Source organism: Argiope bruennichi, chromosome 8 (assembly GCF_947563725.1).
Source record: "Argiope bruennichi chromosome 8, qqArgBrue1.1, whole genome shotgun sequence".
NCBI lineage: Eukaryota > Metazoa > Arthropoda > Arachnida > Araneae > Araneidae > Argiope > Argiope bruennichi.
In genome coordinates, this window is record NC_079158.1 from 11,212,632 (window position 1) to 11,238,922 (window position 26,291).

The window sequence follows — 26,291 nt, forward strand, 5'->3', positions numbered from 1 at the left end:
ACAAACTATATCTATCTTCAAAATTTTTATTCTGAATTATTTAATAATAGTAAATATAATAAAAATAATTTTAATAATTCAAAAATTTATTTATAATATTTAAATACAAAGTTTATTATACAAATTCAGTAAATTTAACACAGAAGGCAAAAATCAGATATATCATTAAATCTCATAAATATAATAACAGAATTCAGTCTGTAGTGCTCAACCAAAAGATCTTTCAATATGTTTAGAATGCAGACTGAAAATTAATTTTAAAAAAACTTACGATTTAGTTCAGCTAAGCCATTTTTTATAGTTTCCATATGAGCATCCAAATCCTTATGCTTCTGTAATGTGAATTTCAGTAAACTAGCTAGACATTGGTTACATTTAGCACTTGATTCTTCAAAAGACCTTTAGGTTTTACATAGCAATTAATAGACAATAATGGAAATCACTGCATTTAGAAACTATATCAATTATCAATTACTTATACCAAATAAATTATTACAAATTAAAAAATTTTTTAGTACACTTCAGCTACCATTCTTTAAAATGTAAACAATATCTAATACCATTTTCTAAAATCCAAATACATATAGTATATTTTAGGTGATTTGTTAAAATTAAAATGACTGATTTTGTATAGTTTTAATTTGAAAAATAACTAAAATTTTCTTTTGAAATATTTAACAGGGTTGCCACTGAAATCTGAAAAAATAATTCCCTATATGTCTATTCAAGATACAAGAAAATGCACAAATAGCACTCATGTGCTAGTTATAATGCAATATGATAAATATAGTAGAAAAAGGAAGGAAAAGACACAGCAATTTAACATTTTTTGAAATCATAGCATATTAAAAAAATATTTATACACACACACACACACAAACAATGTCTGTTTATTTATTATCTAGTATTTAGCAAGACAAAATTTATATATTAAGGGGGGTCGGGTGGATATATCACCTCAGATGCTCTTTAGTTGTAAAAGTGAGACACAAAATTTTTTCGTTACCATGATACAAATCATTAAATGATTACTTAACAACATCAAACACAGCAACAACAAAAAACATTACAAAGCAAAATTACTTTTTTATTTATTCATTTTTGCCAATTCATATATTTGAGTATCAATTTCAGTAGCTTCTACAGATTCTTCAGCTATCAGTTTCATGAAGCTAATCCTTAAAAAATAAGGTATGTACATTTTTAGCTACTTAACTTTCAGTGAATCTATGTGAAAATATTTCCGATATACCATTGAATGCACTGAAGGACGAAAAAAAAAAAAGTTTTAATGCCCCTTAAGATTCAGTTTTAAATGATTGTTCTTGAACTAAAAAGTTCAAAATTGCGAATGGCATTGCTTCGTTTTTGAAGCAATGACTGCGATTCTTGCAATCTTTAGAGCGAAATTTTTTAGATGGAAAAAAAACCCCCTAAGAAACTTAAGATTCTCTGTATTTTCCCAGTTTGTATGAAAATTTTCATATTTTCCAGTGTTTTCGCGTTTTTTAAAAATCGATTTTTAAATTCCTCGTGTTTTCCCGGTTCTCCAGATGGAGTGGCAACCTTGATTTAACTTTAGACCATTTATTACTTTCAAGTCAATAATTTATAAAAGAGGTTTGGCTCAAAATGCATATAACTTTTGAGCAATGAATATGTTCAATTTATGACTTTCACTTTTTACATTTTAGATTGTATTTCTTTTCAAAAAGAAAATGTATTGCTATAATTGAACAATAAATATATTTATATTTTAAAAGGATGGTCCCGAAATATAATTATAAAAATTACATTGTATGGATACACTGTAATATAATATCACAATACATACGAAAATTTCAATTTCTGTTTAAATGAAAATGCATTTATTTATAATATTAAGTCAGAAGTAAATCAATAAGAATTAACCAAAGAAATATAAATAGCATCTAAGTGAATTTATTTTATTTTTTTACACAGCCTACTTACATTTTTGATAAAAGAAATTTGTCTATTTTTATATTCCAAATATAACTGAACATTTTTGCTTTCACCAGTTTTTTTGCGAAAAGCATCAAGACTGTACTGTCAAATGGCTCTTCAAAAATTTCGCTCAACACTTGAACAAGGTGAAAGTAGGATATCTTTTTAAGAGATGAATTTACATCCAAAAGCTGCAAAACAATTATTAGTAATAATGGTAAAATGGTATATAGTTGTAAATACAAAAAAAAAAAAAAAAAAAAAAAAAAAAAAAATATGTAACAAATGTAATATGGTACAAACAGCAACTAGAATGAAATGGGTAAACAAATACATCAAATAAAATTTCTATCAATGAAAATGTAGTTTAAAAAAATTCAGAGGCATTTAAAAAATGGAGTTAATGGTCCAATTAAAAGAAACAATTTATTACAAGATCTGTTTCTTATGCTACAGTTATTTTTTTTAATTAATTAGATTGATCCCGATTACCTGAGGGGATGTTTTTCTTATTTTAACAAACACAAAAATTAGATAGTATTTCCTTATTTACTCAACAATAAATTTTTTAAAAAGAGCACAGAATTCAATTAATTATTGATAAAAACTTATAGCTATATATTTAAAATACTAGATTCCAGCTTACCATTATTAAAAAGTCAATTACATTTAATTATACATAAGATCATCTAGTAAAATAATTCTTACAAACATTAAAATTAGCAATTAAAAATAACAAAAAAGTCTCCAGTCTTGCAACATTAAAGAATAATCAAAGTTAAAGTGAATACATTAAATTCATTTATATATATCCATTAGGTAAAAATGTCCAACGTACCATTTTAATAATTGATTACTCTAAAATTTTAAATAGAAAAAAATAACTGAAAGCAGCAAATGAAATATAAAATTACATGTATTTTCACGAGAATGATATGTTTATAGAAAATAGGATAAGGCTATATTTAATTATTGTAAAAAATAGCTATTGAAATAGGCACAATTCAATTTGTTAGTGAGAAAATAGTTATAGTTGTCAGGATATACATAATGTTAACAAAAAATATCATAATCTTGTTTAAAGGAACTTATACAGATATATAAATATAATACACATTCAATTTTAAATAATGCTACAATCTGCAATCTTCCCACCTTTCCTGTTATCTCAATAGATCCAGAATATAAAATAGCAAGAATAAAACCTTTCATCATAAAATATTTATGCCAGAACTTACTAAGCAATATGGTATAAATATTTTATCCAAGGCTGAAATGCATCCATGAACTGCTGCTTGAAAATCCTTTTTACAAGTGTTTAAAGATTCATCACTAGTTTCATTGGAGGGATAGGAAAATATTTCCTCTGATCTAAAACAGCCTTGAGATTGTCTTCTTAGAACCCTAAAAAATGCTACATATGAAACACGTATTCTGCACTATCAAATAACTGGATTTTAAATCAAGTATTATTAATCAAAAAATACAAAATTTTTATCACTAGAAAAATGATACAAAAATACTAAAAACATTTAATGATATTTTTCTATCAAAAGAAAACATTCAACAGGAGTTAAAATATGGAAATTTTTTTGGGAAAAGTTTATTTCTAAGATTTAACAATGGCTCATAAAATTCTTTCTATCAAAATAATAGTATAAAGTAATATATCATTGGAAAGATAATTTAGTCAATAATGTAAAGAAATAAACAGATAAATATAAATTATCTGTTTGTAATGGAAAATGTCTATTTTTTTGAAAATTTATGCAATAAATGTGTGGCAATTAAGACTATAAGCTTTTTATAGTATAATGCCATAATTTATTAAGTATTTTCATTAAAAGAGTTTAAAGCATAAACAACTAAAGTTAACAAAATTTCTCACTATATAAGTACTTAAGTTGGAATTATATATTTCTTAGGTTGCATTTCATTGATGAATCATTCCTGATTAAGAAGTTTCATTATTTATTTTAGAATTTTGAATGATTCTAATTTGTTCCAGCATTGAAATACGAAGATCTAGAAGTTATATTTTTTAAAACCCATTCATGACTAAGATCACAGGAAGAAATCTACTGTCTTATTTCAGCCTGGATTTTTATGTTCAAATTCATATATCACATATTTGTGTAACGTAAAAGAAGAGAATACAGGTAAAGTAGTTAAGAAAATTAGGATGTCACACATATTTGATGCTGATAGCAAAAAAGATAAACACATTTGTAACAGCATAAATATTATTCTAATTTTAAGAATAAATACTTTATATTTGGAAGACAAGAATTACAAGTAGAACAACAAGTTTAACAGTTGTGTCTTTTGAAGCATTTATATTGTCATTAATCATATAAATTTGTACCATAACTTTTGACATTATAAAACTATAAATCATAACATTGAGCATTTTTCTGCAAATATGATACAATAAGAATGACACTTTTCTCATATTTTTATCTCTATGTATTTTCCCCTCCATTACTACTAAACATAGATTTTGGTTTTATTATTTTAAATATCACTGTACCATTTGTTTAGTAACAGCATTAACATGACTTTTAAACTTATTTATATTTTTAACATCTAATGGAGATTTGATTAAATTACAGGAGATATCCTAAAATCTGCTTTGAATTATTTTTGCATTCTTTAGCAACAATTTTTTTTTTTTTTTAAAATTTTGTATGCACAACTTTTTTTCTTTATAAATACAGTACATTTTATAATGTAATATAGGACAAATTTTCCTTCTTTTAACCCTTTAAAATGTGGTGGTATGTTTCTTGAATGACTTATTTCAAAGTATTTAATGCATGGTATTTCAGTTTTTAAATGATTTAATAAGAAAAAGCCTATTTTTAAGTTATATATATCTTTCTTTATTAAATGATTTAAAAATTGGAACTATCATGCATTAAATACTTTGATATAAGTTGTTCATAAATCACCATCTGTTAAAGACTTAACTGACAATTTTAGCCCTATTCTCCTGCCTCACCAATTTCCTTTTTTCTTGATAAGAGTTCCTTTTTTTACCTAATATTATCATTTGATATTATTGGATTCTCTTTAATTGCCTTTTTGTGCTATAGATTTATTCCATTACATTTTACAACTTATTAAACAAAAGAATAAAAAGTAATTAGCAATATAATAGCAATTATATAACACAATGACTAATTCCTCCTTTTAAATTCAGCACAGATTTCAGTAGTTAGAGATTCAATAAAACAAAATGAACAGGACATGTAAAAATACAGATCTAGATCATAACACTGAGTGTTCTTTTAAAAATATAATGCAGATGGATAAAATTTTTTTCCATGGGTTTTCCTGAATACTCATGATAATAAAGGAGTTTAAATAAGAGAAGATTAAGTTACCAGATTAATTTAGTCATGCCATTTCTTTCTTTCTTTTTTTTTTAACATACTACAAACAAATTAATATATATATTTTTTATTTTATTATATTCTAAATATCTTTGATATATAGTATTTCTTAATGTTAGCATATCAAATTTGTTTATATTGTGGACTTCTTCACAAATTTTTTTTTCCAAACTAATTTTATTTACTAACAGTTTAGAAATGAATTCATCAAAATATTTTCTACTAAGATTTAAAAAAAAAAAATCTTATCTAAAAAATTTTGTTTGACACATTTTAAGAAATTACTCATCTAAGCTGTTCAATTTTCTAAAAAAAATTATTTCTGACTTATAAATACATGTAATATTGCCTCTATAGAGGAGCTGTATAAGCATTTTCTTTTCAAATAAATTTTTTTTTCATTTTTTTTACAAAAAAAAAAAAAAAAAATGAGCATTGTTATATTATTTTAAATTTTATCAAAATCTATTTCAAGAAAGTAACAGAACAAAACACTTGAGAATAAAACAGTTAATATTCTCATTTTGGTTTTAAGTTACAATAAGGTTTTACATTTGATAAATGACTTGATGCATTATTTAAAATAAAAATAAATCTTACCGCAGAAAACAAAACAAAATATCTAGACCCCTAATCAAAAGTTTCACTTCTAAAGGCAAATTTTCAATCTTGTTTTCTTGGTAATTTTTCATTTCAGCTGAAATACCTGACTGAGAACTCAAAAATTTTTGGAAATTTTTCATACTTATTTGTACAACAACAAACAGTTGAGATAAAATTGAATATGGCAATTGTTCTTTCCTGTAAATCAAATAATATAATCAATGATTATAGGGAATTAAAAAAAATGTTTCTTTTACAATGATGTTGCAATAAAGAGGAAGAGAAACATAGTTAATTTTTTTTAATGTAAAATGGAATCATTCAATATTAATTATAAATACCAAACCATAGATTAATTGTTTGTAAAGATTTTGGTTTGTGCAGATCCAAATGGAACCTTTATTTTATTAATATTTTATGCATTTACAGTTTTATTATTATTTGAGGGTAAAACAATAGTATCTAATAATTATAATTCAAACAAGTTTTGAAGTATTCTAAAATCCTTCCTCAGATATTACATTAAAAAAACCCCACTAAACTCTGAATTAAAAAAAAAAAATATCTATTTTCCTAGGGGTGGAATCCCTCGTTTGGGTTGATGAACAAGATTAATATTCTTAAGAGATTCCCCCCCCCCCTTCTCCTAACAAGCTTAAAGCTGTTATTTTCTAATCATTCAAGTTTACAACTGTATGCAGATTATATCTCTCACATTTATACTGAACACCAATTTCAAGCTTAGTTATTTTTACAATATTCATTATGTTATTAATAATTCAATTAATATTAATTTTATGTGTATTTCTTTACCCCTATAATTCATTAAATTGAAAGTTTACAATAAGTAAAAAACATTCTTAATACTTTCTGCTGTTGGTTATTAAATTTTTTATAAATGAAATGGTAACAACAACAAACAAATGGAATGAATGGGATTAATCGATGGTCTAAACATAGCTTTTATTGTTATTTTTAAAAAAAATTATCTCTTTTCCTAGGGGCGGAATCCCTCGTTTGGGGACCTTGTGTGCCTAGAGCAATAAATTTGATATAAAATCTTTATAGATCATTACATTAATTTCTTATGACAATAATAATAATTATGAATGTTATTTAAAAACATTGTTGTAGCAAAAAATTCAAGTAAAATAGTTAAAAAAATTCAGAATTTTATATAATTTTAGAAAAATTTTTTCAAACTAAATCTAAAATTTGTAAGTTAAGGAAAAGAAAAATAATTCCAATTTACTAAAAATATGAAATAAAAATTAAAATTAACAAACTAATACACAGAAAATAAATATATTAAAATTACTGAAAGATAAGTATTTATTAAGATTTAAAATATCAAATAATAAAACTGAAAATGCCTCATTATTTTGAATCAAACTGCTCAAAGCCCCCGGCAATGTTTATTTGCCTCAGCTGTAGAGAGATCTTGCATGTTTTTTTGCATGAAATATGCTTTCTGCAAAAAATGACATTTCTCATCAGCAGAAATGAGATATGTTGCTACATGAGCGGACACTTTTGAACATCCATTTCATAAATGAATTTGAATCTCATATAAAATTATGAATTAATACCTAAAATTATTGAGATATTAATTCATAATTAATCAGTTGAGTACGACTGATTTATTTTGTCAGAAATGCAATCTTTAAAACATTCTCAGAGCCAAATTAAAACTTGGGGTAGTTTAATTATAAAATTAATTTTCAAAAAAGACTATATTTTACTGTGCTTATACCAATAATTCTGAAAAGAAATCAGATGCTACTTTTTAAAAATAATTTTAGAAGTTTCAAATGGACAAAAAGTTTTAAATCTTTTTAATTGATGTTTTTGTGTGTGTGACCACGAGAAAGAATTATTTGCATTAAATATTAAAAACATGCACTTATTGATATGCATGTGGACATTTATAAATTTTCAAACTGTATTAGTAATAGCTTAATATTGCTGTACATGAAAGAAAAATATTTTTCAATATCATGCTTTAAAAATCTCTATAGCATTTTTGTTTTCTTTATATACAATTACAAGGGAGAAATTTAACTTGAAAAGAAATTAAATTAGAATAATGACTAAAATACTTCAATATTTTCATATTAAGAATCAAGTTTTTCATCCTTTTTTTTTTTATTTGTTCATCAAATATCTAGCATTCTTATTATTAAATTTACTTCTTCTACTTAGAAAAATAAATTTTCATTTGGTTTAAATATATTTCAGTTTATCATATGCCACTTGAAAATGATTAGGCTATGGAAAGACTATACAAGAATTTTGGCTATAAAATTGTTGTCTTGATGAATATAATAAAATGATTATTTCTAAATCCATAATAATGTGAGATTTCTTATTCAAAAAGTAAAAATACAATTCATCCAAATAAATATGATTAGGAAACTTATCTAAATATCTTTTTTTTTTTTTTTTTTTTTTTTTTCCCAATTTTGTGACATCAGCAATTTTAAAAAGTGTATTGGATTATAATAGTAAATATTTAATTAGAAAGATTTAAAGCCTTTCTTGTTATGCTTTTTTATTATTTTGTTATTTTGACATATAATGAAATTTAATCCGAAAAAAGATCATTGAAAATTTTAATCGAAAGCGTTCAAAAACACAATTAGTGATAATTGGTGATATAACAAAATAAAATTTGAAAAAGGTTACGATAATAATAGTAATAATAAAACATACTTTCAACTGTATATCCAAAGAATGACAAGAGAAAGAAAGTAATTTAAACAGTGAATTACTATTACAACCAAAAAGTAATTTACTACATCATTAATTTCAAAATTATACAATGTAGAAGAACAGATAGCAGGTTTGCTTGAAAAAAGTAAATTTTCTTTATAAGATGTTTAGATATATATATAGATTAAAAATAGATAGTTTTAATGGCACATTGTTAGACAAAATTGTACACACTTCATTAAATGACTAGATTATTAAAATAAGGAAGAAAGTTAAAATTATTTATTTGTATAAAAAGAAAAGTGTAAGTAAACAGCTTTTTTACTAATATTAAAATAAAGCAACAATGACAGTCTCTAGCGGATGGGATTATGTGCTAATTTAAATAAAAATTAATGAATTTTAAAAGAATAAAGAATTGATGCAATTTATTAAATCAATTTATTCAATAGAAAAGAAAAAAAAAAAAACAATAGCAACACATACAATTGAGTTAACATTTTTTAAATCCAATTTTAAAATTGCATTAATATAAAAAGTAGCACTTTTAAAAATGTTGCTTTTATGTAAATTTTTTTTAAAAAAACTTCATTATGATCAGATTGAAATTGAATTTCAAAAAATAAATATTATACAAAATATTCTCATATTATATAATACATTTACAAACAAATATAATCAAATTTAATATAAAATTATTCATAAATTATTAAAAGTTGTTATTTACTTCAATAGTGCACAGAAAAATTCACTAACAGCAGACAGTACTTGCAGGTTATGAATCTTAAATGAATTTTCCATTAGTTTCAGTGCTTGTCCAATAATTGAAGACTGTGAAGATACAATTGCAGGAAATTGTTCACTAAAAAAAAGTTTTTAAACCTTTCACATTAAATGAAAGCAAATTATTAGAATGCAAGAAATGTAACAAAACCTTACAAATTAATATTTCAAAAAATTTGGGAAAACAATCTTGATTTTCTTAAACTAAATTATTTTCTTCTAATATTTGAATAGAAAATTAAAAAATGATTCATGTTTCAGGAATTATCAAGGAGTTTATTAATATAATTTGATATCTGTGGTTGATATAGAATAAGATTTATTTTTAAATTAAAGCTACCTAATATACAGAATCATTAATATATATATATATATATATATATATATATATATATATATATACAGGATGTTAAGAATTCGATCAACAAATCCAGAGGGGTGATAGCAGGCAACAGGAAGATAAAGAATAACCATACAGCATGGGGTCCCAACAACGTTTAATTGGTGAAAATAGCGAAAATATAGAGAGTCAGGGAACTATTGGAAACTAAAAAATTAATAAAAAATAACAAATGGTGTTTCAACTATGCATGGGTCTGGTGAAGGGAATGGCCCTATGAATGCGAGGATTAGGAACAAGGTAATCTAGAAGAAGAATTCAAATGTAAATTTGTTATGCGTTCGAGAAAAATAAAAGCAACGAGCAAGTATTCATTAATGAACATTGTAGAACTGATTTTCATTATACTTCATTCGCAAACAACAAGTCAGATTTCACGAATGTAACTAAAATGAGTTGGTGCTCCATCATGCAAAATCATATTGTCAGTGTTCCCTGCAATAAATCCGGAGGAACGTGCTGGAAGAAAACAAAGTACATTTTGCCTCTGAGGCATTCTGGCAGAAAATATGGTCCAAATAGATGACACTGCCCAGATGTTAATATCAAACTTGCGTTGTACGTTCGACAAGATAGTAATGTGGGGATTTTCGAATGACTAAATATTCGCATTGTATGTGTTGAAGATACCTTATCTCGTAAAGCAGGCTTCATCTGAGAATAAAACTCTAGCAGAAAAGTGTGCATCTTCCTGTGTGGATCAAGCATCCAGCGTGCAAATTTCACCCGATTTGTGATTTTCATTGTAAAACATTACCTGCGACCTCAATTTTCTGGTAATTTTTCATCTACTTAACGCCTACTATCCTTGCTTTGAATTTGTCTTTAGAATTTGACAATGCTCTATGCAAACATCAGTACTCAAGTTGCAGCGATGTTTCCTGGTTCCCATTTTAGTTTTTCTTAAATATCTTTAAAACTTTGCAGCTCTCAGACTACACACTTATATCAAATTATAGACTATAAAATTCCTTACATTTTCAATTTCTTATTTTTCTTCAAGTTTTAATATTTTTGCAAATATGGGCTCTAAACTAATTTATGACCCCTTAAATCATTAAATCTGCATGTTACAAGCATGAAAAAAAAAAACATTTAAGAATGTGCTTTCACTTTTAAAAATTCGCAGTTGAAACATTATTTGTTATTTTTTATTAATTTTTTACAGTTTCCAATAGTTCAAGGATATGCTTTTACTTAAAAAAAAAAATTCGTAGTTGAATCACCATTTATTACTCCTTTAATAATTATTTACAGTTTTCCGACTCTCTATATTTTTGCGATTTTCACCAATTAAATGTCATTTGGGTCCCCATGTTGTAAGGTGATTCTTTATCCTCTTGATGCCTATTATCACCCCTCTGAATTTGTTGGTCGAATTCGGCAACACCCTAACACCCTGTATGTATGTATGTATGTATGTATGTATATATATATATAAAGTAAAGAAATAATAAAAAGATTGCAAGAAAATAAAAATGCCATAAATAAAAAGATTTGTCTCAAGAATCCTTGAGTATAATATTTTTAAGATAGGTACATTAATCTATGTTCCTTTTGTGATGAAATTGATCCTTTTTATTAAATTAATGCTCTTTCTTTCCTTGACAAAAAATTTATCTCCTAATCCTTTCAGTACAACAATTACTTCTTTTTTTAAAATTTCATTTGCTTTACAAATATCAAAAAGACCCAATATATTGCTAAAAATGATAATTATGAAATCGCTTATTTTTACTTCTGCTTAGTCAATACACTTTACTTCATAGATTGTGGCTTCTAAGAAATAGGGGATGAGCTTATAAAAGATGAATTCAATTACTAAAGGCTAAAAGTAAAAAAAATTAAAACTGCATTTTCCACTGCATTCAAACGCATTAAAAAAAATCAACCAATGCATTTAAAAAAGTGCAAAATCTAATTTAAAAGATTTTTTTAAGCATTCAAGTTTTTGTGAATGACAAACCTTGTACTGCTGTTTTAAAATACATTTAACCAATTGGTGTTTAAATGTATGCAAAAAAAAAAAAAGTAATGTATTGAATTAAATTTTATCTTTGACTAAAAATCAGTTTGACATCATTCACAAGAATAATATTCAAACATTTGTAATATTATTTTTGAATGTATATTCAAAGAGCAATTCATTAAAAAAAAGTTTAAAAATCTAAACAATTGTTTACATAAAAAATATATCCATATACTTGGAAAAATAAAGCCTTGAAGCTATTTTTAATTTACCAATTTAAAGTAGATAAAAGATCAAACACCAGGCAAAGCAATCTCCAGTTTTTAAGCTTCAGAAGAGTTGCTCCAACATCTAAAAGAGTATTTATACCTATAGAAAAAAATTAATTTTAAGACATGAAAGCTTATAAATAAAATATACAGATAAAATATATAAAATTTATGTATGATATAAAACAATTATTTAGAAAATATTTAAACAAGTCACTAGTAACTTAGCTATAAATTAAAAGGTATATGTATGCATAGAACAGAAACAATCAATAAGAAAAATGATAAAAAAAAATGAAATCTGCTATTGCAAATTTCAAGTCATCAAATGAAAAATTTTTTTTAAAAGTCATGTGGTATTGATCTGACAAAAAAAACACTCATCATTATATTCTCATATGATGCATATTTCACAATCACTAACATTTTTAAAAGCGATGGTTTTTGTCCATCTCAAAATCAAATGAGTTCTAAAAATTTTTTCTCAAGGCCAGAATTTTTTTGTGAAAAATCAATTTAAACTGATTTGAAACAATCACAGACGATCACTATCAGATACGATATGCATGCATTGATATTTGGTACAATGTTTCTTTTTTCATCTCAAAATCATTCAAGCTCCAAAACTTTTTTTTTTTTTTTTTTTTTTTTTTTGCCAGCTAGAAAAATTAAAACATTTTTTAAAAAATTATATATGTTTAACTTTAACTATTCCTCTTGCTGTCTCGCATTCATTCCATTTTCTTCTCTGTGCTTCTTCAGGCAATAACTTCCTATGACTCTGCCCTTTATTGGCCAGACAGAAGAATGAGGTACATTGTGGATATTTGCAACAAGTTTTAACTTGTTGTTGGTGATAAGTCGCCAAACGTGACAACACTCTTTATCATTTTCTAATAATCCTAAAAGCAAAAAATTGATACCTCCAAAGTGATAAATCAAAAATGTTCTGCCCATGCATTTTGAAGCTTCAAAAATCTCAAACTAAAACAACATCAAGTTCTCACATAAAAAAAAGTTTTAAAAAATAGAAAGAAAATATTCTATTAGGGTAATGTTATGATATATCTCCATGATGCTGTTTGATAATTTAAATGCTGTACAACATCTTTGAAATATTGTTACAATATTGCAGAACATTTTTTTTTTTTGGTATATATAACATGATTCTTATATATTTCTTATCAAGATAACTGCACTAATGGGAAAAAGAAGTCACTTGGAACACATGCTAATATTCAAAGGGGGAAAAAAAATATGTTCATTACTTTTATAAAAAAAACTGAATACATGAAATTTTTTTTGTTTTTACATATATTAATCATAAAAGGTGAACTGACCTATTTGGGAGTGCAAACAAAAACAAATATATATTTTGCTTTTTTATAGAAATCTATAAAAAAAAGTAAAGTTTAATTATTCTAACATTTCTTTGATGCATTTGCAGGAAATTCGTGTCTTTTAAAAAACGAACTGTTTCAATTAAATCAATACTGTATAGTTCATAATAAAGAAAAAATGAGAAATTTCAATTTCATTTTTTAATTTTTTTTTTGCTTGAATTTATAATTAATAAATGTTTCCAATTTAATCCCATTAATAAGTATTTAATCTGAGCACAGGCTTTCTTCAATGAATATATCAAATGGATTTCTTTCAAATAGATTACCAATTCAGTATTTTATAAGAAGAAGAAGAAGCCAGTTATTAGAAAATCAATTCATCATTTAATAAGAGAAAAAGGGCAAAGAAATAATTAAAAAAATTCTAGTATATGTATATATATATATATATTACAACTTTAATTTCTTCCTTTTTTCTTTTTTTTTTTTGTAAGTGTATGCATGTGCAGAAGAAGTTTGGTACCCAGCAACATATTTTTTCATTTTTTTTTAAATATATATATATTATATTTAAAAATTAATCTTACCATATAAAATATGACAATTTTCCAAAAACAAAGAACAGTGTGTAAAAATTCGCAGGCAGCATATGGCTGTCCTGTAAAAGAGAAATTATGCAATTTAGAGATAAGAAAATAAATCAGGTATGCAAAAAAAAAAAGTGGAAAAATCAGGGAATTCAGAACTTTAAATTGATCAATTATCACTTACTTATAATATTTATTAGATAATTTATTATACTTTACAACAAAAAAAAAAATAGGTATAATGAAAATACAATAACATGTTTCAAATATCTACTCAAAGAAATAAAACAAAGCAACAATAAAAAAACTACTAACAACCTGATTAAATTCTGAATTTTTCACAGGATTTCATCAAATATTTAATTTTGCGATTTCTCTTCTTTTTCAATGTTAAAAACAAAAGATTCTGCTTATCTGCCTTGCTCGCATGAGGAATCAACATAAGATAACATACAACTTAAAATGGTTTTAAATGGACATATAGCTCAGTTTTTAATGACAATGTGATAGGATATTTTATTTTATTATGAAGATTCACGTATACAATACATAGATCAGATATAAAGTTATATATTTTAATACAACATGACTTCAATATGTGTCGAAATTTTAATATTCAAAAATAAATAATTGAACGAATTATGAGCATCAATAATTAAATAAAAACCAATAATCCAATGGCAGTTAGTTAAAAGTAAATTTCAACAAAATTAACTACTTCTTTTATTAAGAAAATAAAGCACCTTGAATTACATTATTCTAAAATCTTATAGATACTAGTCTAAAATACTGTTATGCAGCAAACAGCACTACTTTTTCCTCATTCCCCTTTTTTTCTTTTTAAGAATACAAATGAGTTTTCTAATTTATAAATAAAAATATTTTTAAAGTTTTATAATTCTAAAACACATTCAGTCTAGTATTCATTTCATGCAACTAGAAGAGAAGGAAATTTTCCTCTGTTATTTATATTAACAGTCATTTAAAATAATAAAGTTGCTATTTTAATAATACATTTTATAAGAATATTTAAATATTTAAATCTAATAAAATAGTTTTGTTAATCTTTATTAGATTATTTTTCCATGTAATAAGAATTTTAAGTTTTAATTTTAAAAAAAAACAAAAAAACAATGAAATACTTGGCAAATGACAAATACTTGGATGGGAAAATTCATCAGCTTGTGGTGATTGTCAGAATTAAGAGGATTTAAATATTTATTAAATAATAGATAAAAATATCAGTAGAAGTTATTAAAAACAAAAATACCTCTAACGATAGATGAAAAACAAATATATAACATGTAATTATACACAATACATGATTTAAAAATAATATCTCAGTAATGACAATCATATTAATGTTTAATTAATATCCAAAAGTTGATACATATAAGATAAAAATAATATCTGTTTATAAATTAAATCACTAAACTTTGTTCTCAGTTTAACCTACTGACATAATTTTACAGATATCAATTTATACTTATAATTTAAAAATAAAATCACTTTATATATAACAATTATAAGTGATCAAGTCTTCCTATATTATTCTTTAAAACTTGTCTTGTAGATTACAATAATCGAATTCTGTATATAAATTTGAGATACGCAATAAGTAGATTAAGCCAAAAAGACCACAGAAGAGAATCTACTTTACATAAACCAACTGAGTAATTATATGTGGAATTTTTACATAAGAAAAGAGTATTTTATATTCTGATAACTCAATAAGATACATTGTAAGGATAATAGTGAACTGTTTTCGCTAATATAAAACAGCACCCATCCAGACTCAATTTACAAAGTTTCTTAATCAGGGGATATAATCTGGGCTTGTAATTGCAAAAATAACTTTAAAATGTTACTGTCTCAAAACTTGGAATTTTCATTTATTGCATTTTTTTCCCTAGCTGAATTACTAATGTCATATCTCTTTCATCAATTAGAAAAAAAAAAATGTGTATAAAAGTGTATTCAAGTAAGAATTTTCTAATTAATTTCTAAGCTTAATTTAAAATTTACTATTACTTTTGATTGCCAATAAAAAGTAAATTTCAAGCAAATGTAATTTTTTTTAATTACACAGATTTATATAAAAAATGATAAAGAGCAGAAGATTATTTGTAAAATTTGTTTATTAAAAAATAAGATATAATTCTGTATTTGGCACAGTAAAAGATAAAATAAAATTCAATATTTTATATTTTGTGAATTTCTAATATAATATATGGAAACCAAAAATTGAGAAATGTAGTTTCTATTTGTTATTTTTATTCAAACAATATTATTATTTCAAACAATAAAACTGTTTGAAACCTTTAAAAATTTAAAATTTTGAATCATAACTATGGAAGTAATCTTATCTAATAAGCTAATCTTTATTAAAATAAATAAATATCTCTCCCCTCCCCTTCTTCCTAATGGTGATTTGGTCTTTTTTACTTTTCATAGACTCTATGCACAATGAAAAGTTATAGCACGACTATATCATATTTATATCAAAGAATGGTAATATTTTTTCAGATTTTCTGTATCAGTAAAGTTGAAATTTTAGCTAGAGACATTGCTTAAATTAAAAAAAAAAAAAAAAAAATACTTAAACCAGTTCTTTTTCTTTTTTGAAATGAATAAACTAATTATCAAGAAAAAATTATTAGATCTTACAAAAATACAAACAAATTGAATACAGCTCACTTTTATAGATAAAACTGATGCAAGAAAGACATAAAATAGTTTCTTATTCTTGCAAAAAAAAAAAAAAAAAAAAAAAAGGAGGGGGGCTTTACAAGACAATTATTTAAATAAATGGAAGCATTTAATTATTTCATACTATTTAGTAAAATAAATTAAAAAATTAAGCTCAAAGAGACATAAAACATTAAAAAAATATAAAAATTTAAAAGCACTATTCAAAATTATTAATTTTTTATGAGAAAAAATTAATACTCACTCAATTAGAAGTTCATTGTTTCCATTAATAACTTCAAATAATAATTCTATAAAATGAGAAACATAAAGTAAAAAATATGCAGTTGTATTATTAAAAATACTTATATTACAACAAAAAAAGCAATACCTAAAATTCAGAAAATATCAGGATATAGTACAGAAATATGATTAATGTGTGCACTATTATTTTATATGAATTAGCCTAATTATTTTATTTTGCAGTTAAATTATTATAATTTGAGTTTCTTAATATTAAAACACATTAAATGAAAAAGATGACATACAAACTGGTATTCATTCACAAAATTTCCATCTGAGTGAGTGAACATACATAGATTTCAAATGTAAAAAGTTTATATGAAAAGTAGGTTTCTTTTCTTGTTAAAACTCAAGACCTTTGATCTAAGAAATATTATATCAGTATAATTCATATAAATATTAATAATCCCCATTAATAACTTCAAATAATAATTCTATAAAATAAAAAATAATAATATATAAAATGTCCATCTTCAGAATGTATATCATCCGATTCCTTTAGCATTAAAAATCTTTTTTTTTATACAAAACAATGTAAAAGTCCAAAAAATTTAAATACATTACACTTTTAATAACACAATATACTTTAAGAATACAAAGCTAAATGCTATTTGAAATTTTATAATATAGCTTTTATCAGTTATAAATCGCAACAACAGAAAAAAAATAGGTGTCATACAATAATTACAAAATATATCCCCATAAAATTTTTCAAATGATAAGCTAAAACTTTTATACTAAATGCTTCTTTCATTTTTAATCTTTCAAAACAATGCCAAGATGACAAAAGATACTTTTTTTCTTCCTTTCAAGTAGTGCATAATGTAACTTTTTTTTGTGTGTGTGTATGCATATAAAGGAAGTAATTATTGTATTACAGGAATAAAAATTACTTTCATAATTTTCAAATGTTACACACACACACATTTATATGTAAAATGACGATAGCTTTTCCTTTGTGTTCTGAGCCTTCCATCCATTGTTTTCGTGCATGTGTTTCACTTTTCACTGTGAATTTACTTTTTCATCTTTAGATAATGTTGTGAACATATGCAGAAATAAATTAATATGGATACTGTTCAAAATAGCAACTACTTCAGAAGCATCAAAACTACCAAACAATATGTCAACCAACCAAACCAACAAATCAATACCAAGAAATGTCACTTTTTCGGATACCGAAAAATTACAGAAATTATCTCAGTTAAACCCGTTAATCAGATTTATCATTAATAGATATGCTTCAATCAACAATATGAAATATACTCAGCAAGGCAAAATAATCTTCACTCCAAAGGACCCAATATGTGCTGTTCAACTTTTATTTTTAAATAAATTTATGGAGAAAGATGTTGTTACAGATGTTTTATGGGAAAATATCTTCTCATTTGCTATCACTTGAAATACCAATAAATACACCAAGGAGCAGCTCACTGTGGCATAGAAGATCAAATAAATTTATAACTGTAGAAATGAGGAGATTTTTTAAAAAAATCTATAAATGACATTTCCTCAAAACTAATCAGTACCCTTGATTGATTGATTGAAATGGGATGAAAATGGGATTTTTGCAACAGAGGCCGTTATCCCTTAATTCCAAACGAGTATAACTGCCTTTGGAAGAACTCAGCCTGACAACATTAAAATTTGATTTATAAACGGGTGTATCTAGCAATTAACCCCGTTCCCGACAAAGCAATAAATTTATTCACCTAATTAAAATTTTCTATCTTTAGAGCGTGACACAATTTGGACCTTGTCAAAAGCCAGAAAAATACACCAATTGCTATGTTCCCTATAATGCTAAACACAGAATATGCCCATCGTATATAAAAGAACAGAAGATAGTAAAAAAAAAAAAACTCAAGTTCCACTGACACATCACAATTGGTGTAAAATATTTCGATGCCGTTAAAATTATACCAGTAGCTACTGATTTGCAAGTCACTTTCAATACGAAATTCGGATTATTTCTCTAGGTAAATCAAAGATTCGAAAGACAAATTCTTCTTTTCGTTGATATAATATAAAAATGGCATTATCTAAAATACGTGCAAAATAATTACTTAAAGTGTTTATTGCAATATCCCTCCTGCAATAAGGAAAGAAAATCCCCCCAAATTTAAATCAAATGTCTTATAAAATGCGCTGGGATGTAGTGGAAATAATGATGATTATGCCATTGGGTTAAGTTTTTTTCCTTTGGTTTTTTGGTGCGCTTGTTCTTGGGTTTCTTTTCCTTTCCACCCCTTTAATTTAGTGGTTTTTTTGTTGTTCGTTTTTTCTTCGTTTCTAGCCAATGAATCACTTTCCATTGTTCTTTTGATCATAATTTTTCAATAAACAAATTTTCTCTCACTAAAAAATAATATAAACGTTTTTTTCCCAGTTATCTTTTTTTTTTAGTGGGATAGCAATAACATTAAAAATAAGAAAATCTAGTACAACCAATCTTTATTTTAAACATCCACTTGTTGGATCTTTCAAGAAATATCTATATTCTAAATATAATTACTTTTCGTACCCATCGATACAATTGATTAAACGGTAGACTTCTTAAGCTGTGAGCACATTTGGTTACAGCGAACCACCCAGCCCCAGAACAAAGCTGTATAAAAAGTTTTTATTTTTGATTGATTGTTATATTCACTTGGCGCAGCAGCATCGGCAACCACTCACCCACACACACACGCTATTCAACTGGGTACCGGCCCATTAGACAACAGCTAATAATAAATACATCACCACTCAACAGACATATCGTTCGTCTCACTGGAGGGAGAGTCTGTGGTGAATAGCATATAAGCCAGTTAACAACTACGCTACACTAGCGTACGCTTTTGTATCATGGTTTAGTTACTGGACTGCGAACCACAAGGGCCCAGGTTCTATCCTTCGCGCATCACGTACCGCTAAATGTCCCTTACTAGTTGTAATATTATTTCTTGGAGTTTTCTGCAACAGACAATCAGCATCAAGACAACACACCTGAACTAGATCTATTTTCTGCAACAGCAGTTTAAAAGTTTCATTCTATGTTTTGTCAATCATTAAGTTATTACAAACTTCTAAAGCTATCTTTGTATCAAGTGTCAAACGGTGTCTAATTACTACTTTGATGTCTTTCAGATGAAGTACTCACCCACCACCTTACCTTTAATTTACTAAACTGGTAAGTTTTCTCTTGATCCAGAGCCTACTTCCACAGATTATTCCTTTCACAATGATTGATCAATAATCTCCCATTTTGTTTACGCAGAACTTAGGCAGAACTCTACACTGACAGTCACTACTCATTCCGCAACTTCTACTGTCCGTGGGCCCATAATATTCTACATACTAGAAATTCTCTTTCCCCAACCATATGATGCTTATATCCCATTCGAGAGAGTGGTTCCTGCCCATACACCATTCAAAACAAGAGAAGGAAAAGATCCCTAGGTACCTCAGGATCAGGACACCCAACTTACTAAAGGGAGGCGAGCTGATAGTATATTGAGGAAATGACGAGGAGCAAGCATGGGCGTGCAACTCTTTGTGCGATATGACCTTGTGTTTAAAAGGAGGGGATACCAATATTCAATCTGACAGCTCCAAAAGGAAAGGCTCCCTGAGATAATTTTTTTATTGCTTCCTAAGTGATTTTTCATTTGCGTTCTTTGTTTTGTTTTGTTTACAATTCTTGTTACCGTATTTTAAATCTATTTATCTGCTGAATTAGCAAACGATGCTAGAAAGGCATTCTGTACCTATTTTAATAGTATACTGGTTCTGTTCCAGAGTAAGAAGATCTGCACGCATATCACTAACTATGATTATATATGTTAAACATACATTATTATGTTGGTTTGTGTTATGTTATTATTATTTTAGATTAGACATGTTAGTTTTTTAAACCAATGTTTAACCTTTGTTGTGAATAAACTTTCATTTTTCATGGTTTCTTAATACCTATAACGAAATTAAGTGTTGCTGATTATTATAGTCTCTATTAATAGAAATAAAAATGAATGTGTGTGTTTGTTGGCGTAGTACAAGCTAGACCGTTTGACCAATAGCCAGCAAATTCGGCACATATATATCTTGAAGGATAGCAATGTGCATTTCAAATCGTTTTTTATTAAATTTTAATTATAATTTTCATTAATTTAAAATTCAGCTGAAGTTTGTCGTTTTACAGCGATAAATTCCAAAAATATCATTGCACAAAAATAAATTTTACACCGCTTCGAAATTTGTATATTTTTTTAATGATATGAATTTAATCATCATGGAAATTTTTGGCTCTATTTTGTCTCTCTCTCTCTCTCTTTTTTTTTTTTTTTTTTTTTTTTTTTTTTGCCTAATTGCCAATAACAGATTCCAACAACATTGTTACCCAAAAATGCAAACTTTTTCCTTTGTTTTACCAAATCGCTTTCTTTTTTCCTACTGTTGAAAGCTAAAGAAGGATTCTATTTAATATTTTTGCAGTTTAACAGAGAGATAAAAAAAAAAAAATTGAAGTTACAATACCTTAAAATTTTAAAGGCAGGTGAGTTTTTAATAACACCATAATGTTATGGGACTGTCTGCATTAGAATAGTCAAGTGTACCATAAATGGAACTTAAATAAAACAATTAAAATTTTATGACGTTAATGTCAAACAATTAATATCGCTTAACAATTGACTTTATTGTAACTCGATAATTACAAAATAAAGAGAGATAGATAGCTAAAACTCGGTACACAGATTAACATATCTACAGTGTAGACAACTATCAAATTTTGAGCCAAATCTAACAAGGGATTAACTAACTTTCGGTCTATACTTTCAGAAGAACGTAAAAGCGATCATTCAAAAACGTAGTGACTTAAATATATCAAATTTGGTATATGATTTTTGTGGTTGAAATTGTATTTCTATGTTAAATTATCAATCGGTTGGACACGTTTTTACGTGTCTAAAACACAAATTCGTCTTTATTAGAAAGTACACAAGAAAATTTTGAAGAGACCACTCTCGGGGATTTAAAGAGGGGATAAGAAATATGACCCATAAATATTACAAGTGCCTGAATCTTCACGTTGAAATGGCTAAAAGTAACCATGAGTGTAAATAACATTTGGTAATAAATTTCTTTTTTCTCTACTCCTGTCTTTCTTATGTCTATGGGAGCTTGAAAAAAAAAAATGGTTTTCGTATATGTGTGTGCACGCAAATGCTTTTCTGCATCAACGATAATTTGTATGCCTGTATTCTCTTTCAGATTTTGGTTTGTTAAAAGCACTTAAAATTTTTTTGATAATTCCATAAATGCTACTCGGTGTATTGGGGGAGGGGACCCAACGTACCTCCTCCTTCTGTCTACTACCTCAAATTTAATAACTGACAGACGCGGGATTTTTAAATTTATAGATTCATGCTCCCGAGAGATTAGAAAACTTGGACTTTTTCCATTCATCAATTCCTGTTGACCTGCTTGTCAGAGACCTATTTCAGCATTTCTTTGTTCTTCATGCTAAACAAGCTCTGCGCTGAAAACCGATATCACGCCACGTATGTACTATTGGACATGAATTAAGATGTGAATGAAGTCATTGAGTCTTTTTTTAACAGCAATCTGAACTTGAAAATGTGTATAAACGCTTGAGATTCTGGTCATTGTAATAAAAAAAAATGATCCCAAGGAGAGAGAGAATTCAAATTGCATTGAACATTTTGTTTGTTATTGTACAAGATAGCAAATTTGTTCTGCTTAACTGCATTAAGTTTCAGTTTTCCAACTGCGGAACGCTGACATAGTTTCTTTTATTACTGAACCGAAACTCAATTGAATAAATTCAAGAATGATTGTAGGAAATGAAACTACTTAACAACATGACATTTAAGAAATTTTGCGGAATTGTTAAATATATGAAGACAGTGTATAATAATGAAGTAGAGAGTAAATGTAACATTTGAATCCATCTGAGTATGTATGGGATACAGTAAGTTGCTATTCGGAAGAGATGTGGCATTTTTTTTTTCATTTTTTTAAATTTATAGTGAAGTCTTTTGTAAGTTCTTCATCAGTCGGAGATTTTCGTACCATCCTTCATAAAACAATTTAGTCAAAAATCACCATTATGTATGATAAAGCAGAAACTGAATTTTAATAATATAATAGTTCATTGAATATATCGCTGTTTTCTCTTTCTTCTATATTTTATAACTTTTTGATTTTTTAAAATTATTAATGTAAAATAAATTTTAAATGCCCAATATTATTCATTCAAGATAATACAACAAAATTCAAGTTTTATTTTTTTATCCATAAAATTGAAGTCACATGATTTTGTGTGATATATTTTCGACAACAACAATCGTAGCATTCATTGTTCGCCACTCTCATTGCTTAATTCTTTAATATGATGAGATCAGTGAAGTTGAAATATTTTGGATAATATCTCAATACTTCCAGTTTTATTATTATGAAAAAAGTAACAATTAAAATGTTTTATAAGCTTTTACCTGGAATGTTTTCTTCCATCAGCATTTTAATGTGAATTTCAGCAGATGATGAGTTAGATAAAATGTGACAGAGACACTGGATTACGCAAACTTGAAAAATAGGTTCTGACGAGACTATTATCTTTTTAATGACTGTTATGAAATTCACATCTTCGTTAGAGTTCCCAAAGAGAAGCAAAATTCGCTCTGTACTATGACTAATAAAAGCCTTCAATAAAGCTAAAAGAAATTAATGTTATTGAATATAAATAATGGCATTTAAGAAAATAATATGAAAATTAGAATGTAATTATTTAAAAGAATGATATACTTGTTTGAAAAAAATTATATTAAGAAAACGATTGAGATCATTGCATGAAAATCTCAAATGAGAATGAACTGTTGTGTAAATTTCAATAAAGCAAGATGAAAAGACAACCATTTGAAATAAAATATCATGCAATGAAGTGGTTATAATTTAAAATGCTTCTTTAATGGTAGTTGTTATAACAACAAATGCCGAATGTGTCTAGCTTTAAAAATGCTACTTAAACGTGCGAAGCAACAAAACACTTTTGTGAATTTGGACTATTTTAAAATTTTAAAATGACTGAAATTAAAAAAGATGAAAAATATTATATTTAGTTACATTATCAATAGACTTTCAAACTAGGTTAGGCGTTACATTGGGAAGGAAGAGCAAACATACAATAAACCTCGGAAAAAATAAATTATTTATTGATAGTAAAAATTATATTGTGTTAACACAAAAATAAAATAGCACTCTCAAAAGTGAATGAACATCTGAGTATTATGTATTTTGAGTTCCATAATTTAAAAATACATCTGAATGGGGAAAATGAAACAAAAATCATTGGAAGGTGACCACGATGAAGACAGATAAGAAAAACTTTATTCAAGCAAAAATATCTGAGACTGCCCAAACATTAAAATTAATATCTTTTTGAATAACTTTTTTTTTTTTTGAATCGGCGGTTTGTAAACAGCGGATATAGAAATATACGCGGAGTCTTCTTTCAGTTTCTTCAATGAAAAGAAATAAGTTGGTTTAATTAACAAAATGAAAAATATTTTGATCCAAAAATTGCCTTTTTAAAAAAATTTATTAAATAAACAAAATTTAAATGAATTTTCTTTCAGTTATTGCCACTTGATAGTTTAAAAATAATCATTTTATTTACTTCTTCGTTTCCAACAAATATTGCTATCCTAAACCAGATCAGAATTTTTTTTATTATCATTTTTTTCTCCTAAATGTTTTTTTCAATCATAAATTCTTCCTTTTTTTAAAAAAAACATTTTAACTGTGAAATAAAATTTTTATTTTATTAAAAGAAGAAAAATTTATTACTCTTTGAATTATCTGAATTCACTTATTTCCTTTCATATTTGTAAAAATAAAATAAATAAAAGTGCCAAGTTTTCCTGTTTTTTTACATCGTGATTATTCGCAGAATACGGTTCTGCGTATAATTATGTTCAAACAGGAACTATTTTCTGACGGTTCACCATGACATTATTCTAAAGTAAGGTGACCATTCGTACTGATTTTACCAGTACAGTACTGGTTTTCAGGGCATAAGTCCTGGTTAGTCATTAAACAAAACCAGTACACGAAAAGTACTGGTTTTAGATTGGAAAACATTAAAACAAAAGAAGTAATAAAATAAAAATAATAAAATTAGAACTGGCAACCCTGATAATTCCATGTGATATCGTCAGGTGTCGCAATCCTTGTTGATTGTCAAAAATAATTTAAATGCAACCTGTATGGAATTCTATGAAAATATACAGGAAAACAAAAATTTGTTAAAAGCAATTCATTCCTCAGAAAAATATAAAAAACAAACAAAATTAAATAACTCCTTATGTTTTATTATGTTATTATATTAGGTATGGCTTATCATGTTATTTTATGTTTATTATGTTTTATTTTTATATTGTAAAATCATATTTTAGTTTTCACATTTCTTGTGTTTAAATAAACGCTACATTTTTTGATATCTAAAAGTTTTTTTAATTTACTTAGTTATACAGGTTGGCCGTTGGGTGAATTTTTGATAAAAATTTATAAAATTTGGGCGTGACTAGTCAAAATTCATGTTGTCCTGGTTTCAGGTTAAAAAAAAAAAATGGTCACCTTATTCTAAAGTCTAATTTAAAGGTGATACATCACAATTATTATCAAATTTTGTTTAGTAATAAAGCTAGCTTAAAAATAGTCTCATTCAAATAATCTCGTTTTGAAAAATGTGCCAACGATACGTCATGTAATTTTTTTTTACTACATAAAAACGGAGTTGAGATTATACTTGCAAATTCCTGAGCAATGTTCTTTCAAATATTTATTTTCAACGGCGCATTTAGTTCATTTTTTTTTTCTTTCTGAAAAATGTTTGTTTTTATCAGTACCGCTGCGAACTATTTTATCCACTGCAGATTGTATGCTTAAATTCAATAATGATAAATGTTCCAAAAAAATTACAAAATGATCTATACCTAGTCCGATCTTGATAAGATGCTTAGTTGATCCGCATTTTAAAACACTCAAAATTCCTTTTCCTACGATTGAATCAGCAGAAGAAAATATTCTTGCTGGCGAAATCGAATTTGGCGAATATATCTGAAGGAAAATATATGCAACAGTTGATCTGACATCTTCGGAGGGGTACATCAAACCTTCAGCCAAGTAGTGCAGAACGGAAGCTGAAATTTGGTGAACATTTCAGAATTGTAATAAAATGAGGGATTTCAGCTTTACGTTTTTTTAAAAGCTATTT

At 26.1% G+C, this 26,291-nt stretch overlaps 1 protein-coding gene across 2 annotated transcripts in view; it reads right to left on the bottom strand.

The window, feature by feature from the left end:
- The window catches only part of LOC129981812 (meiosis inhibitor protein 1-like), a 49,918-nt gene that overhangs the window by 15,321 nt on the left and 8,306 nt on the right, over window positions 1–26,291 (bottom strand). For both annotated transcript variants that reach the window (XM_056092836.1, XM_056092837.1), the window contains exons 3-12: window positions 26,011–26,217; window positions 23,512–23,730; window positions 16,980–17,025; window positions 14,027–14,097; window positions 12,100–12,196; window positions 9,403–9,537; window positions 5,961–6,161; window positions 3,204–3,369; window positions 1,972–2,156; window positions 272–399 (exon numbers count right to left, since the gene is read on the bottom strand). In XM_056092836.1, the coding sequence (XP_055948811.1) occupies window positions 272–399; window positions 1,972–2,156; window positions 3,204–3,369; window positions 5,961–6,161; window positions 9,403–9,537; window positions 12,100–12,196; window positions 14,027–14,097; window positions 16,980–17,025; window positions 23,512–23,730; window positions 26,011–26,185 (1,423 nt within the window). In that variant the 5' untranslated portion in view covers window positions 26,186–26,217. The remainder of the gene's footprint in view (window positions 1–271; window positions 400–1,971; window positions 2,157–3,203; window positions 3,370–5,960; window positions 6,162–9,402; window positions 9,538–12,099; window positions 12,197–14,026; window positions 14,098–16,979; window positions 17,026–23,511; window positions 23,731–26,010; window positions 26,218–26,291) is intronic.